Genomic DNA, 14,513 nt, shown 5'->3' on the forward strand with positions numbered 1-14,513 from the left:
CACCCGACTGCTCTTCCAAAGGTCCAGAGTTCAAATCCCAGCAACCACATGGTGGCTCATAACCATCTGTAACAAGATCTGACGCCCTCTTCTGGAGGGTCTGAAGACAGCCACAGTGTACTTACATAAAATAAATAAATCTTTAAAAAAAAAAAAAAAAGAGAAAAGGAAACAGGCTCCGTGAGACTAAAGGCCTTTCAATAGGTGGTGTTGTAGGACTCACTGAATGACAGTCCCTTACATGCAGGATCCTCTCACCCCTAGACAGCAGCACGGTGCCACAAGAGAGCCTGTGTCATTAACTCTCCTAGAAGAGAGACTGAGGAGAGCTGGTTGTAGAGGACTGCCCTGTCCCACCCCAACCAGGAGCCACAGCAGCCCAGCTCAGCCTATGTTGCAGGGATGGAGCTGAGCTCTGCGGGCTCAGAGTGGCCTGCAGATCCTTCCCTGGCTGGAGCCAGTTCGCACCTGTATGATCTCCCTGAGCTCTTCCATGGCCCTCTCTTCCAGCTCCCTGATCTGAGTCATGGCTTCATTAAAACTGGACATCTGGGAAGACAGCTCCTCCTCCTCCTGAAGAACAGACCAAAGAGAGGGATAACAGGGTAAAGATGGCCCAAGGTCCATCTCAAGGCCACACTGCATCTTACCCCCTCCCCCACTTACATTGCCAGTCAGGGAAGTCCCATTAGAGCTGGCTTCCATCACTTCTGTTTCCATTTGAACTGGCTGCTCTCCACTGGGTCCGCTGTGGGGGCTTAGCTCCTTGACTCTGAGAAAATAAGGGCTTGAATGTCCCAGCAGCCGCCTGGGCGCTCACTACAGGAGTGTACCACCGCTCAAGACAACAAGTCTTAGGGATCCAAGGGGTGAGTAGCAGGAGTCTTCAGCCAAGGAGAGGCTGACGCTGATGTGGAGAGACACTCAGACTCTACACTGGAAAGGACTGGGACGGACCTGCATGCAGCTGACCTCCACACACATTTACTGTTTATGGAGGACATTCAGCCGTCCCTTGGGTGCTGCCTGTCTCACCACTGCTGTTCCCTGTCTGTCCCACCAGGATGAAGGCCAGCATACCTGTCTGCGTATCTCAGCGTGTTTAACGTGTATTCACAGGAGCTTATGCCTGGTGAGATCATGGCGATCTGAGAAAAGAGGGAACTCATGGTTAGAGCTTGAGAGTCAGGGACTGAGGGCACAAGCCACTCTGCCCCTGGAGAAGGCACCAGGAGTGTCAGCCAACAGGTGAGACTGAAGCACATGTGCTCTGCTAGGCCATTCGTTCCGGGGCATATAAACTAGGGCAACCTTAAAAATCGGCTCCAGGGGGTTGGTGAAATGGCTTAGCAAGTAAAGGCTAATGTGATCTACACGGAGGAAGGAGAGCAGACTCCAGTGAATTGTCTTCACATGATCACCACGGCACATGTCCATATGTACACTTACACAATAAACACAGGTTTAAAATGTAAAAAAAAAAGTCAGGCATGATGGCACATACCCTTTAACCCCAGTACTTGGGAGGTAGAGGCAGGCAGGTCTCTGAGTTTGAGGCCAGCCTGGTCTATGTAATGAGTTCCAGGCCAGCCAAAGCTATATATAGTGAAACAGTTTGGAAAAAGGAAAAGAACTGGAGAGATAGCTTGGTGGTTAAGAACACCTCTTCTTGCTAAGGACCTGTGTTTAATTTCCAGCACCCATATGGCCGTTTACAACCATAAGAACTCCAATTCCAAAGATCAGTTATCCTGCTCCCAACTAGGCACATCTGTGGTGCACATACATATGCAAGCACAATATTCATACACATACATTAAAAAATATGTATAAAGATTTATTTATTTTACATATGTGAGTACACTGTTGCTGTTTTCAGACACACCAGAAGAGGGCATCAGATCCCATTATAGATGGTTGTGAGCCACCACGTGGTTGCTGGGAATTGAACTCAGGACCTCTGGAAGAACAGCCAATAACCGCTGAGCCATCTCTCCAGCCCTAAAAACTTTTTGTTTTGTTTTTCGAGACAGGGTTTCTCTGTGTAGTCCTGGCTATCCTGGAACTCACTCTGTATACCAGGCTGGCCTCAAACTCAAAAATCCGCCTGCCTCTGCCTCCTGAGTGCTGGGATTAAAGGCGTGCACCACCACACCCAGCTACTCTAGCTCGAAACTTAAAAATATTTAAAAAAGAAAAAGTTTGCCAGGTGTGGTGGCACATGCCTTTAATCCCATCACTTTGTGGAGGCAGGGCAGGTAGACCTGTGAGCTTGAGACCAGCCTGGTCTACAAAGCACTTTCTAGGACAGTCAGACTATAAAGAGAGACTAAACTCCACTCCCCAATAAAGAAAAGAGGCTCCCGCTGGGTGTGGTGATGCATGCCTTTAATCCCAGCACTTGGGAGGCAGAGGCAGGCGGATCTCTGAGTTCGAGGCCAGCCTGGTCTACAGAGTGAGTTCCAGGACAGTCAGGGTATACAGAGAAACCCTGTCTCAGAAAAAAAACAAAAAAACAAAGAAAATGAGGCTCCCAATGGTGTGGTACATCATATCTATAATCCTTATCCTCAGGATCACTGTGAAATTGAGGCTAGCTTGTTGTATCTCAAAAACAAAGAAAACTAAAGGTTTCCAGTATGGTTCTTCACCTTGCCCAGGCTGATTCTAAATGATACTCCATCTTTAACTTGATGCCTAGTGACCCTAACTATAGGTGGGCCACCAAGCCTGGCTGGGTTCTCTGCTTTAAAGGTACCCCTAATTGTCTTCTGCTTCTTTAATTTCCTCTATCAAAGAGACATCTCAAAACTTGGTGACTCCTGCTCCGGTTACTCAATCCCTGAGGTGATGCCTCCAAGAGAAGGGTTTACAGCTTAGACAGAAAGCTCAGGGTAAAACACTTGGCGAGACACTGGAAGTCTGGGTTCAATCCTCTATACTGACAGAGAGGGAGGAGGGAACAGGAGTACTAACTAATTAGTACACTAATAATTACTATTAATTAACACTAATGCTAGTAGAGATAGAGAAGTCTATCCATGGAAAAACCCTATTCTTCGGGAAGAGGAGGTGTGCTCTGGATAGTGGCAGATCTCACTTAGCAGGACCTGGAGATTAAGCCGGAAGGAAGGCCAGGAGGGCGTGGCTCTGCCTTTAATCCCAGCACTGGGGAGGCAGAGGCAGGCGGATTTCTGAGTTTGAGGTCAGCCTGGTCTACAGAGTGAGTTCTAGGACAGCCAGGACTACACCGAGAAATCTTGCCTCAAAAAACCAAAATGGGGAGATAGCTCAGCAGTTAAGAGCACTGCCTGCTCTTCCAGAGGCCCTGAGTTCAATTCTCAGCTCCCATATGGTGGCTCACAACCATCTGTAATGGGATCCAATGCCTTCTTCGGGTGTGTCTGTAGAGAATGACAGTGTACTCACATACATAAAACAAATAAATCTTTTTTATTTTTTTTAAAAAAAGGGGGGTGGCAAGGTGGCTCAGTGGGTAAGAACACTAACTGCTCTACAGAAGGTCCTGAGTTCAATTCCCAGCAACCACATGGTGGCTCACAACCACCCGTAATGAGATCTGACGCCCTCTTCTGGTATGTCTGAAGACAGCTACAGTGTAGTTAATTATAATAATATATAAATCTTTAAAAAACAAACAAACGCCAGGCGTGGTGGCACACGCCTTTAATCCCAGCACTCGGGAGGCAGAGGCAGGNGGATTTCTGAGTTCAAGGCCAGCCTGGTCTACAAAGTGAGTTCCAGGACAGGCAGGGCTACACAGAGAAACCCTGTCTCTAAAAAAAAAAAAAAAGAAAGAAAAGAAAAAAGAAAAGTAGGGAATGAAGAAGTTACTGGAGGCTTGGAATGAGATTCCACAGTACGAGCCATGGACCCAGAGGGAAGCTGTGGAAAGACTCCCTTCTGTATCTACTAAGGTTCACTTCCTGAATTCCAGAACCCTTTTCCTGGTAAGGGAACAACGGCTGTACTCAAACCAAGAGCTGCACCTACACAGAGAGAGCAGATTCTTTCCTCCTTACCTATAGGCAACATGGAGGCTGCAGGGTGTGAAGGTCAGTTAGTCAAGAGCCTGAGAACCCAGGCAGCGAAGTGTTGATGAGCTCCCTGCCCACAGACAGGTCAGCATCTGCAGGGCAGCTGGGTCTTCTGCAAGCCCCCCTGCAAAGCCCCCCACTCACCATGCAGGTCCTTGAGTTCTCCCCAATGAACGAGTCCCTCAGCACCTGGGTCAGCTTGCTCTCACGGAATGGGGTGTGAGCCTTGTTCTGTCCCAGCGCCCGGATGCACTCCTATGGGGCAACAGAAAAAAAACTGGAACCTCTCTCACAGCCTACTCTCTCCCTTCCCAGCTGTTCGCCAGGCTCCACTAACACCGGCCTGCTACCTTCAGAGCCAGGAGAGACTTGTTAATTTCTGCTCCCTCCATGCGAGTCTGCCGGTCAGCACTAGATGTGTCGGCCCCTCGTTCATTCCCTGCCAGATCCACCAAAGAGAATTTGCCATGTAATCTCCCTTTAGCTCGAAGAAGAATCTGGAAGCAGGCGTGGGAGCGGGAAGAATTGGAGTTGGCAAATGTTTGTCCAGAAGTCCTATTAAAAGGAGGGAAAGACAAAGAAAGGTTATAAAGTTTTGGGACCACTATCCCCCAGAGAACCCCCGGGGTCCTACACCACCCTAGGGCCCAGCAGTGAAACCTATGGTAAAGGAAGGATATAGATCAGGATCCTAAGAAGTTCCATGTCGGGGGCTGGTGAGATGGCTCAGCAGGTAAGAGCACTGATTGCTCTTCCGAAGGTTCTAAGTTCAAATCCCAGCAACCACATGGTGGCTCACAACCATCGGTAACGAGATCTGATGCCCTCTTCTGGGGTGTCTGAAGACAGCTAAAGCATACTTACATATAACAAATAAATAAAGAAATCTTAAAAAAAGTCCCCTGTCTTCCCTCTCTAACATCTACTTTGTCCTCTTAACCTAGTATTTTCCAGGCAGTCAAATCAGTACCTGAGTCTGTGCTGGGGCATTAGCCAGACCTCAGGCTCATGAAGACAGAGAGGGGCTGATGGCCACAAGGAAAGGGGACTAGGTGCAAACTTGAGGGCTCTTGTGTGGATGGAGCTATAACTGAGCACCTGCCTCACATGCAAAGGAAGCACAGAGAGGAAGAAATCTGAGCCCCACAACTTCTCAGTGCCCCACTGCATGCCAATGTCCCACTGTATGTGCCAGCACAGGAAGGTGCTCATTTACTTCCGGCTCACAATAGACTCAGGGATGCCCACTTCTTCCACAAGGGCAAACAAGAAGCTCACAGATCCCAGGCAAGAATGTCTGTCAGTAAAGCCTGCCTTTGTTAGATTTAAGCCGCTCTAAGTTTGTCCTTGAGACCTACCGAGGTCCCCTAAGGCCGAGGCCATCACAGCTGCTGTGCTGAGTACAGCTATGAGAAAGAGATGGCTTCTCCTGCTCATGCTGTTTCTGCATCTAAGACTTCATTGCCTGAACCAGGAACTACAAGTAATTCCCTCCCCTTGCCAGAACTCTGACCTGCAGGCGCTGCCCATGTTGATCATCTTGATGACATCATCAGCACAGGTGACCAGGTACTCCTGCAGTCCCACTACCTGCACCTGCTGCTTGCTGTCCTCCAGCACACGTAACTTGGCCTTTTTGTTGAGCAGATCAAACACCTGTGCCAGGCAGAGAGCATGAGATTAGGTCCATAGGTGCTGGGTACCCTGCTCCTGCAGAGCTGGCCCCAGCCTGCTCAGGTAACAGACCAGTAGCAAGTGAACCTGTTTCTATGACTCACATCAATGCCATGGCTTTTCTAGCTGTACCAACCCGAGCAAGTTACTGAACCACTCTAGCCTGTTCCATCTATAAAGCTGAGACTACTAAAAGCAAGCAAACAAACAAATTCAAAAACAACAGCAGCCGGCCAAGTGGTGGTGCTGCACGCCTTCAATCCCAGCACTCAGGAGGCAGAGACAGGTGGATCACTGAGTTCGAGGCCAGCCTGGTCTACAGAGTGAGTTCCAGGACAGCCAGGGGTACATGGAGAAACCCTGTCTCGAAAAACAAACCAAAAAACAAACAAGCAAAGGTGGTGGTCAAGGGAGGACGGCTTGCACACAAGGTTTTAAGTCACTTTACCTTCCCATTGTAGATCTCGAAGAATGTCACATAAACTTCCAGGTTTAAGTTCCGGTATCGAGGCTGATTCTTCAGAAGGAAGACATCCCGGGCTGGAAGGAAGAGCCTCCCTAAGTAAGCAGCTTGCTGTCCATACCCAATCCCAATGTAGCCAAACGGTCTACTCACAAGCCATGGCGTAGATCCCTTTAGATGCATTCTGACTTTTACCAGACAGGTCTCCACCCATTGTCTGCAAAGGGAAACAGCAAGTGACACAGCCCAGCAGAGCACAGTGGCCCATGCCAGAGCCAGGAGGATGGACCTATCTAAAGCCCCTCGCTGCATCTGGCATAGCAAATGCTAGTTGACTGGGCATCTGTCTATCTTCCTTCTCAAGAACTTACCGCTTACTAAGGCCTTCTCTCCAGACTGAAATACTCACATGTGTCTTCCCACTGCCTGTCTGTCCATAGGCAAAGCACGTTGCTTTTCCCCCTTCAAAAATTGTCTGTACCAGTGGCCTTGCTGTGAACCTAGGAGAAAAGACAGCGTAGAGGAAGTGCATTTGTGTAGCTACCCCTTAGAATCCAAGAGGCATTGGCTTACGGGGACCCCCACGGATACTCAGCACATGGCTGCTGTTAAATCACTTCCTTTTTCTTTCTTCTGGGCAGAACCCAGGGCCTAGCATGCTAAGCAGACAGTGTCACTGAGTTGACTCTTACTCAAGTCCATTGTATAAAATGGCATAATGTTTGCATAGTACTTATATACATTATCACATATCTCTAGATTATTTATATCCTATTTATACCCTATTCTTACACTTTACTGTTCGGGGAAAAAATGAAAATATCAGTCTATGTTCAGGACAGACAAAACCGTTCTTTCTAACTTTTCAATTCCATGTATTTCTCTGTGTGCATGTGGGTTGGTGGCATGGTGTGACACATGGTGAGAGGTCAGCAGACAGCGTGTGGGAGTCAGTTTTCTCCTTCTGCCACCCTAACCTGGGGCCCTGGCTCAGGTCACCAGGCTTGGTAGGCCATCTCACTGCCGCTCTTTCGGTCACTGCCACTCTTTCGGGAGTATTTTCCCTCTGTGGTTGAGTCCACAGCAACTCAAGAACATGAAGGAAAAAACTCTGTTTGCAAAATGTGCTCCCTAGAACATGGTCCTTTGTAGAGCTCCAAGTCTTTTTGTTTGATTCATTTTTTTAAGATAGGGTTTCAGCCAGGCAGTGGTGGAGTACATCTTTAATCCCAGCACTTTGGAGGCAGAGGCAGGCAGATCTCTGAGTTTGAGGCCAGCCTGGTCTACAGAGTGAGCTCCAGGACAGCCAGGGCTATACAGAGAAACTTTACCTTGTCTTGAAAAACAAAAAACAAAAACAAAAATACATGGTTTCTCTGTGTTGCCCTGGCTGTCCTGGAACTCACTCTGTAGACCAGGCTGTCCTCTAATCACGAGATTAAAGGAATTAAAGGCGTGACCACCACTGCCTGTCAAGTTACAAGTCTTTTTTCTTTTTCTTTTCTTTTTTTTTTTGGTTTTCTGAGACTGGGTTTCTCTGTACAGCCCTGGCAGTCCTGGAACTCACTCTGTAGACCAGGCTGGCCTTGAACTCAGAAATCCGCCTGCCTCTGCCTCCTAAGTGCTGGGATTAAAGGCGTGAGCCACCACGCCGGCAAGTTACAAGTCTTAATTCCTTAAGTAGAGTATTCCTCTCAAGGTCTACCCTGATCCATCCCACTAACCAATCTGAACTACTAGCTAAATAAAGGGGTGCAGGCAGTGTCCACCTTACCTGCCAGGAACAAGCTGATGACCCAAACTTTAAGGCAAACAGCCCCTCTTCCGACCCCACCACGCGGGATGCATTACAAAGGGAAGGAAAACCAGGGTAAAAAGATGTCCTTTGTGAACTACATAGAATGTCTGTCATAGTTAGGCTCTCACACTGTAGCCTAGGCTGGCCTTAAGTTACAAGCCCTCCTGTGTCAGTTTTTTAAGTGCTGGGATGACAGGCATAAGCCACTAGGCTAGGATTCTATGACACAATGTCTGGTCTTAATGTCAAGACCTGTCACCTCAGCTTCCCCAGTACCAGAAGTGTAAGACTGCACCTCCAAACCTCTTTAAAAAGAAAATGTCTGACAAGCCCAAAGCCTTGAAGGCTGGGACTTAGCTGATAAAAACTGCTTTCTGTCCAAGTCTGCACTCGGCGAAGGAAGGAGAGAGCTGACCTCGCAAAGCTGTCCTGACTTCCACACACATGCCATGGCATACCATGCCCACCTCCTCCTCATGCATCCACACAAACACACCCCACCACCAACCACCTTCCCCAAACCTTCATTGTGAATTAAATGCTGGGCTGGCGAGATGGCTCAGACATGAAAGACTAACCTCACAACCAAAGGTGTAAGCTTAAGTGCTGAGTGGCGTACTGGACAGGGTAGATCTGAAGATACCTGAGTCTAAGCTCATGTGGGCCATGAGGTAGCTGCATAAACCACTGGAAGGTGTAATCTCAGTACTTGGGAGGCTGAGGCAGGACTGTCATGGTTCAAGACCATCTGAGCAAGCAACACAGACAGGTCTAGGATAGCCTGGGCTACAGAATGAGGTCTTGTCCCAACAAAACATCAAAGAGAACTGCTGGCGCCTACCCATGAGCCTCAGTGCAGTGGGCACTGTCTCACGCATGAGTCATCTAAGGCAGGGCTGCTATAGCTTAAAAGGTGACATGGCAGGTCCCAAACTAGATCTCATGGTTAGAGGGGCCAGAACTCCTGAATCAGAAAGCTGACCCAATAAAACTTAACAGATCAGCAAGGAGTTCAACGTCCGCTGTCAGACAGAAAAAGACTTGGGGGTGAAAGTGGCCATGAGGAAGATAAACAAGAGTAGAGGACTCACCTGTAGACAACTTCATTGGAAGCTGTTTCATCAAACGCAAAGTCAAAGCAGAAAGCCTGGTTCTCCAAGTACTTTGTTAAGTCCACTTTTAACTTGGGCTCATGCACCAGGAGGAGACACTTGTTGGGAACAGAAATCACATCAATTTCTTTCTTGGCCAGTTCTGCAGAAGGAGAAGATTTCAGGGGATGCTCCCTGAACACAGGACCTTCCTCTCAGTCAGCCCCCTGCTTCTGACTCAACAGCTCACCTTGTTTATTCAGTGGGCGTTTCCTGACACAGACACAGATCCTGTGCTCTTCAATCTGCAAGAGAGTGAGGGGAGACAGCCAAAGGGAGGTCAGAACAGTACCAAAGCAGAGTTCATCCCCAACCCCTTTCTGGGCTCTAGCAAGGGACAAAGAACCCTGTTAACCATTCTAGGGGACAAGAAAGTCATTCTGAGTGGTCCTGGTTCTCTTACTCCATGGCCTTCAAGGTTTCAGCACTACTCAACTAGCCCTTAGCAGTCAGGCCAGCCTAAAGCAGAGAGCACCTCATCTGAGCCTTAACTAATGCTTTCCCCTAAAGTACTTAAAAACAAAAGATTTAGCTGATGAGATGACCCAGTGGCAAAAGCTCTTTTGTCAACCCTGATAATCTGAGTTCTATACCCAGAACCCACAAGACAGGAGGCCCAACTCAGTAAGTTGTTCTTTGACCTTTTCCATGTATGCTATGGCATGTGCACACATGTGCAATACACCCAGAATTCTGTCTTTTGGTTTTTTTTTTTTTTTTAAAGAATTATTTGTTTATTATGTCTATGAATACATTGTTGCTATCTTCAGACACACCAGAAGAGGGCATCAGATCCCATTACAGATGAGCCACCATGAGGTTACTGGGAACTGAACTCAGGACCTCTGGAAGAGCAGCCTGTGCTCTTAACTGCCGAGTCATCTCTCTAGGCCTTGCTTTGTATTTTTTTAAGGCCAACTTTGACAGCATATACCTGTAATCTCACCATACATTGAGACTCTGTCTCAAGAAGGGGAAAAAACCAGGCAAACAAACACCAGCCTAGGAGATGGCTCAGCAGACTCAGGCTGTCAGGACACCAAGCCTGAAGACCCAAGTTCAACCCCTGGCACACACGTTAGAGAACTGAGTCCGGCAAGCCGTCCTGTCATCCATATGGGAGTGAGCAAAAGCACCCTGATGGGGGAAACAAGGCTAATTGAAGGACATTGCTAACTGGGTGTACTGGCATGTCCCTGTAATTCCAGCTTGGGAGACAGAGGCAAGAAGATTGTGTGAGTTTAAAGCAAGTTTAGTCTACACAGCAAGTTCTAGGCCAGGCAGTTTTAAAGTGTCTCCCTTTTGTTTTTGTAAATATGAACGAGTGCCGGCCTGTACATGTCCATGTATCACATGGGAGCAGTGCCCAGGAAGCAGGGGATTACAGCTGGTTGTGAGGCACCATGTAGGGAATCGAACCCGGGTGTTTAACTCTTGAGCCATTTCTCTAGCCCGAAGACACTATCTTTAAAAACTGCTGGGAGGCCCCACCAGGGATATAGCTCAATGGGAGACTGTGCTCAGTTCTATGGAGTACCAGATTCAAGCCCCATAAACACTAAACGCAGAAAGACAGACAGACTGGATGTACGTGGCAGGTCACACACAGAGGGAGGTGAGGGAAAGAGAAGCATCCCCCAGATAACACTCCAGAGTGCATGGTGATCTCTGCACGCTTTCTCCTTGTCCTTCAGTGGTTATGTGCTCAGGGAAGAGAAGGAGACTTTCTGGTATACTCACAGGGTCTGTCACAGTAAGAGGGTTACATTCCATAGTAACCTGAAATTCTTTAATCATCCGGGCAAATTCCCAGTTTGGAAAGCTGCTGTCATATTCCTGTGAGGCAGGAGGGACAAAAGGCAGACTGTTCAGGTGTGGGTGCTCTTAGACCCAGAGCTAACAGGCAGCAACAGCTCCACAGCTAAGGAGTGCCTCACCCCGGCTCCAGTCTGAGAGGCCAGGCATAAAGTCCTGAGGGCAGGACTAGTGGGAGCACAGGCATGCACCAAGGACGAGAGCTGCTTTCACCATCTTAGGAGGCAAAGCAAGAATGGGTTGCCTCAGAGCAGTTGCCCAGCTAAGGAGCCTTCATTGCCACCGGTTCCACCCTGTGATAATACAGCTTACAGGAGATGGACAAGAAAGCAAGCAGGTGTGCCCAGCAAAAGCATTACACCTAGTGAGGACAAGATGGGCCACCCCACTGGCCAATCAAAACCAAGTATGGCTCAGCTGGTCATCAGTTGACTGCTCATCTGTCAGGGGCCTGTGCGGAAACTCTCGACCACATCTCCCGACAGTCACCTGAGCTCGCTTTATTCTTAGCTCTGAGTTCTGGGCCCTCTTCTCTTCACGCTTGTTCTTCATTTTCTCCATCTCCTTCACAATACACGATTTCCTCCGAACTAAGAAGAGAAGGAAACACACCGACTTCCCTCTGTCAGTCTCTGGCTAGTCCCTGAGCACTGGACTTTTCATAAAGCAGGTCTTCCTTCTCTAGACCCTATCTGCTTCCGCTTATTTTGGCTTTTTTCAAGGCAGCGTCTCTGTGTAGCTCTGGCTGTCTCAGAACTCACTGTAGATACATCCGGCTGATCTCCTTTATAGATCAGATTTGCCCTCCCTTTGCCTCCCACACTCTAGGATCAAAGGTGTGAGCGATGTCCAGCTTATTTGTAAATTAGTGTATTTGTACGCACGCTCAGGCACACCATACATGTGGAAGTCAGGGAAATTTTTAGAAGTCAGTTCTCTCTTCCTACCATGTGGGATCCAGAAATAGAACTCAGGTCATCAGGCTTGGTGGCAAGCATCTTTTATTGTTCAGCCACCTCACCAACATACCCTAACCCCCTTTTGTAGATTTTTTTTGTCTGTAAACCAGTAAATGCAAGAAGCAACAGATCTGACCTTTGGACGGACAAGCCATGGAGCACTAACTGGGCTGGAGTGACAGCAGAGTGATAATCACCCCACTCTGGTGTTGACCTAAGCTCTCTTTATGCTTATGCAGCTATTTCCTGTAGAATCAAAATGAGTCAGGGCTGGAGAGGTGGCTCGGTGATTAAGACCATTCGCTCTTGCAGAAGACCCAGGATTGATTCCCAGCACCCACACGGTAGCTCACAACGGAGAAGATCTGATGCCCTCTTCTGACTTCCACAGGCACCAGGTACACAGACATGCATACAATTAAAACACTCATACACATTTAAAAAGTAAAATAAAAATCTATAAATCTTTTTGTTTGTTTTTCCAGACAAGGTTTCTCTGTGTTGCTGTGGTTGTCCTGAAACTCCCTCTATAGACCAGGCTGGCCTCAAACCCACAAAGATCCACCTGCCTCTGCTTCCTAAATGCTGGGATCAAAGGCATGAGGCATTACATCTGGCTAAAATCAATAAATCTTAATTTAAAAAAAAAAAAAAAAAAAAGCCAGTCATTCCCTGGGGAAAGCCCTCTGGGTTGAGTCCATCCATCTCACCAAGTGGCTTCTAACAAACTGTGTCTTGTGGAGGACTCAGTCTATAAGCACAGGGTAACATACCTTCAAGGTAACAAAAGGGTTTGAACTCAGACCCAGGCAGGCCCAGTGTTAACTCCTGTCCTGTGCTAGAGGGCAAGCACACAGGCCCCGCCTATCTACCTGAGTTCCCAGGGTTTGCAGATGAGGTACTGCGGGTGGAGTGCGCTTGCTCTTCTGCCTCCTCACTGACCATCAACAACGGCAATTCTGTCACTGTGGAGCAGGAGGGCCGAGGGTGGCCTGCTGTGGAAGAACAAGAGTCACTGGAGAAGCGGGCAGCATGGAACAGCTGTCCTTGAATCTCGGGGGCGGGGGACAAGGGCCATGCTAAACATCAAAGCAGCTTCCACCTGTAATTCCAGCACTTGGAAGGCTAAGGGAGAATGATTTTTCCAAGTTCAAGGGCAGCCTAGGATAAATTCTAGGCTATCACAGGGTAAAGAATGAAAGAGAGAGACCCTGTCCCAAAACAATTGTTTTGAAACAGAGTATCACATAGCCTAGGCTGACCTCAAACTCACCATGATTGAACTGAGGTTAAGTCAAACTTGTAATCATTCCGCCTCAAGAGTGCTAGTGTCTCATATGAGCTCCACTATGTCCTTTTATGTGGCACCAGGAATGGAACCCAGGCATTCTAACAACTGAGCTATAACCCCAACCCAATAATAATTTTCATTAAAGTGCTTTCTCAACTGGTTGGGTAAAGTAGATGAAGATTTTATGAGGCTCTAGATTATGTTGTATGTATTAAGTCCATCTACATGAAAGGATCAAGACCACACACAAGGGTAGGAAGGGATGATGGATCATCCTTTCTGCCATATCACAGTTTGTTTTTTTCTTTTTTCAGTTTGAATTTTTGTTGTTGTTCTTGGTGTGTGTGTGCGTGCGCACGTGCTCATGTGTATATATGGAGCCAGAGTTTCACCCCGTAGCCCAGGCTGATCTCAAACCCGGGGCAATCTCTTAAGTACTGACAACCAAAGTCACTGGTTCACTGAGCCCATAGAGTTAACTGTTGTCCAAGCAGCCATCATCCATGTTTTTTTCTTCTCCTCCATTTTTGTTTCTGTTAACCATGTGGTTTCTGGGGCTTTGGAGAAGTCAAAAAGGGCTGCCTTGGCATGAGGAGCCATGCTTGGCTCAAGTCTGTACAGTCAGGCAGGTCTCAGAGGCTTCTCCCTTCATGACAAAGCCCATCCTGAAGTATGCATGCAGGGACCCAGGGAAATTCAGTGGGGCTCATGTAAAACATAAGGAGCTGCTGAGGGCTTATACAAGAACATACTCATTACTCACTGGGAATAGGAAACTGCTTGCGAGAGTTTGTAGGCACAGGCAGCTCCACCTCCATTTCATTCTCCTGAGCAGGGATTCGAACTTCTGAGACAGTGGACATGCGAGTGGAGCGGCTTCGAAGGCCTAAGACCGAGAGGGCCAATCAGTGCTACAAGATGAGCTAAAGCAGCAGCTTCCACACAAGGCAGGCCAGATCCAAGCCACCTGGAAATGAGCCCAGGAAAGCAAGCACTGCTCCCCCAAATATTTGTGCGGTTGGTAGACCTGTGCGCCTGCAGGCAGAGATACCTATCTCCCTTAAGAACATTTGTCTTGGGCTGGCAATATAGCTCAGTGGTCAAGTGCTAATCTAGAATGTATGTGGCCCTGGGTTCAATCCCCAGAGTAGGCTTTCCCCACTGTTCTAGGGTGCTTTATCAGGACTGAGACAGGCCACCTCTTCAGAAGCCCATGGACTAACTATTTGGAAATCTCAAGGAAAGGTTATAACTGAGACATAGGTAAGCAGTTACTGAACTTCAAAAAAAAAAAAAAAAAAAAA

The 14,513-nt window shown here is 47.9% G+C and overlaps 1 protein-coding gene across 1 annotated transcript in view; it reads right to left on the reverse strand.

The window, feature by feature from the left end:
* The window catches only part of Kif2c (kinesin family member 2C), a 24,038-nt gene that overhangs the window by 3,197 nt on the left and 6,328 nt on the right, over positions 1 to 14,513 (reverse strand). The window contains exons 5-19 of the mRNA XM_021199994.1: positions 13,973 to 14,095; positions 12,791 to 12,910; positions 11,449 to 11,549; positions 10,885 to 10,980; positions 9,335 to 9,389; positions 9,085 to 9,247; positions 6,605 to 6,695; positions 6,349 to 6,412; positions 6,181 to 6,272; positions 5,572 to 5,714; positions 4,409 to 4,613; positions 4,203 to 4,313; positions 1,081 to 1,148; positions 667 to 772; positions 469 to 573 (exon numbers count right to left, since the gene is read on the reverse strand). Of these exons, the coding sequence (XP_021055653.1) occupies positions 469 to 573; positions 667 to 772; positions 1,081 to 1,148; positions 4,203 to 4,313; positions 4,409 to 4,613; positions 5,572 to 5,714; positions 6,181 to 6,272; positions 6,349 to 6,412; positions 6,605 to 6,695; positions 9,085 to 9,247; positions 9,335 to 9,389; positions 10,885 to 10,980; positions 11,449 to 11,549; positions 12,791 to 12,910; positions 13,973 to 14,095 (1,643 nt within the window). The remainder of the gene's footprint in view (positions 1 to 468; positions 574 to 666; positions 773 to 1,080; positions 1,149 to 4,202; positions 4,314 to 4,408; positions 4,614 to 5,571; positions 5,715 to 6,180; positions 6,273 to 6,348; positions 6,413 to 6,604; positions 6,696 to 9,084; positions 9,248 to 9,334; positions 9,390 to 10,884; positions 10,981 to 11,448; positions 11,550 to 12,790; positions 12,911 to 13,972; positions 14,096 to 14,513) is intronic.

Source organism: Mus pahari, chromosome 6, assembly GCF_900095145.1.
Source record: "Mus pahari chromosome 6, PAHARI_EIJ_v1.1, whole genome shotgun sequence".
NCBI classification, from domain to species: Eukaryota; Metazoa; Chordata; class Mammalia; order Rodentia; family Muridae; genus Mus; species Mus pahari.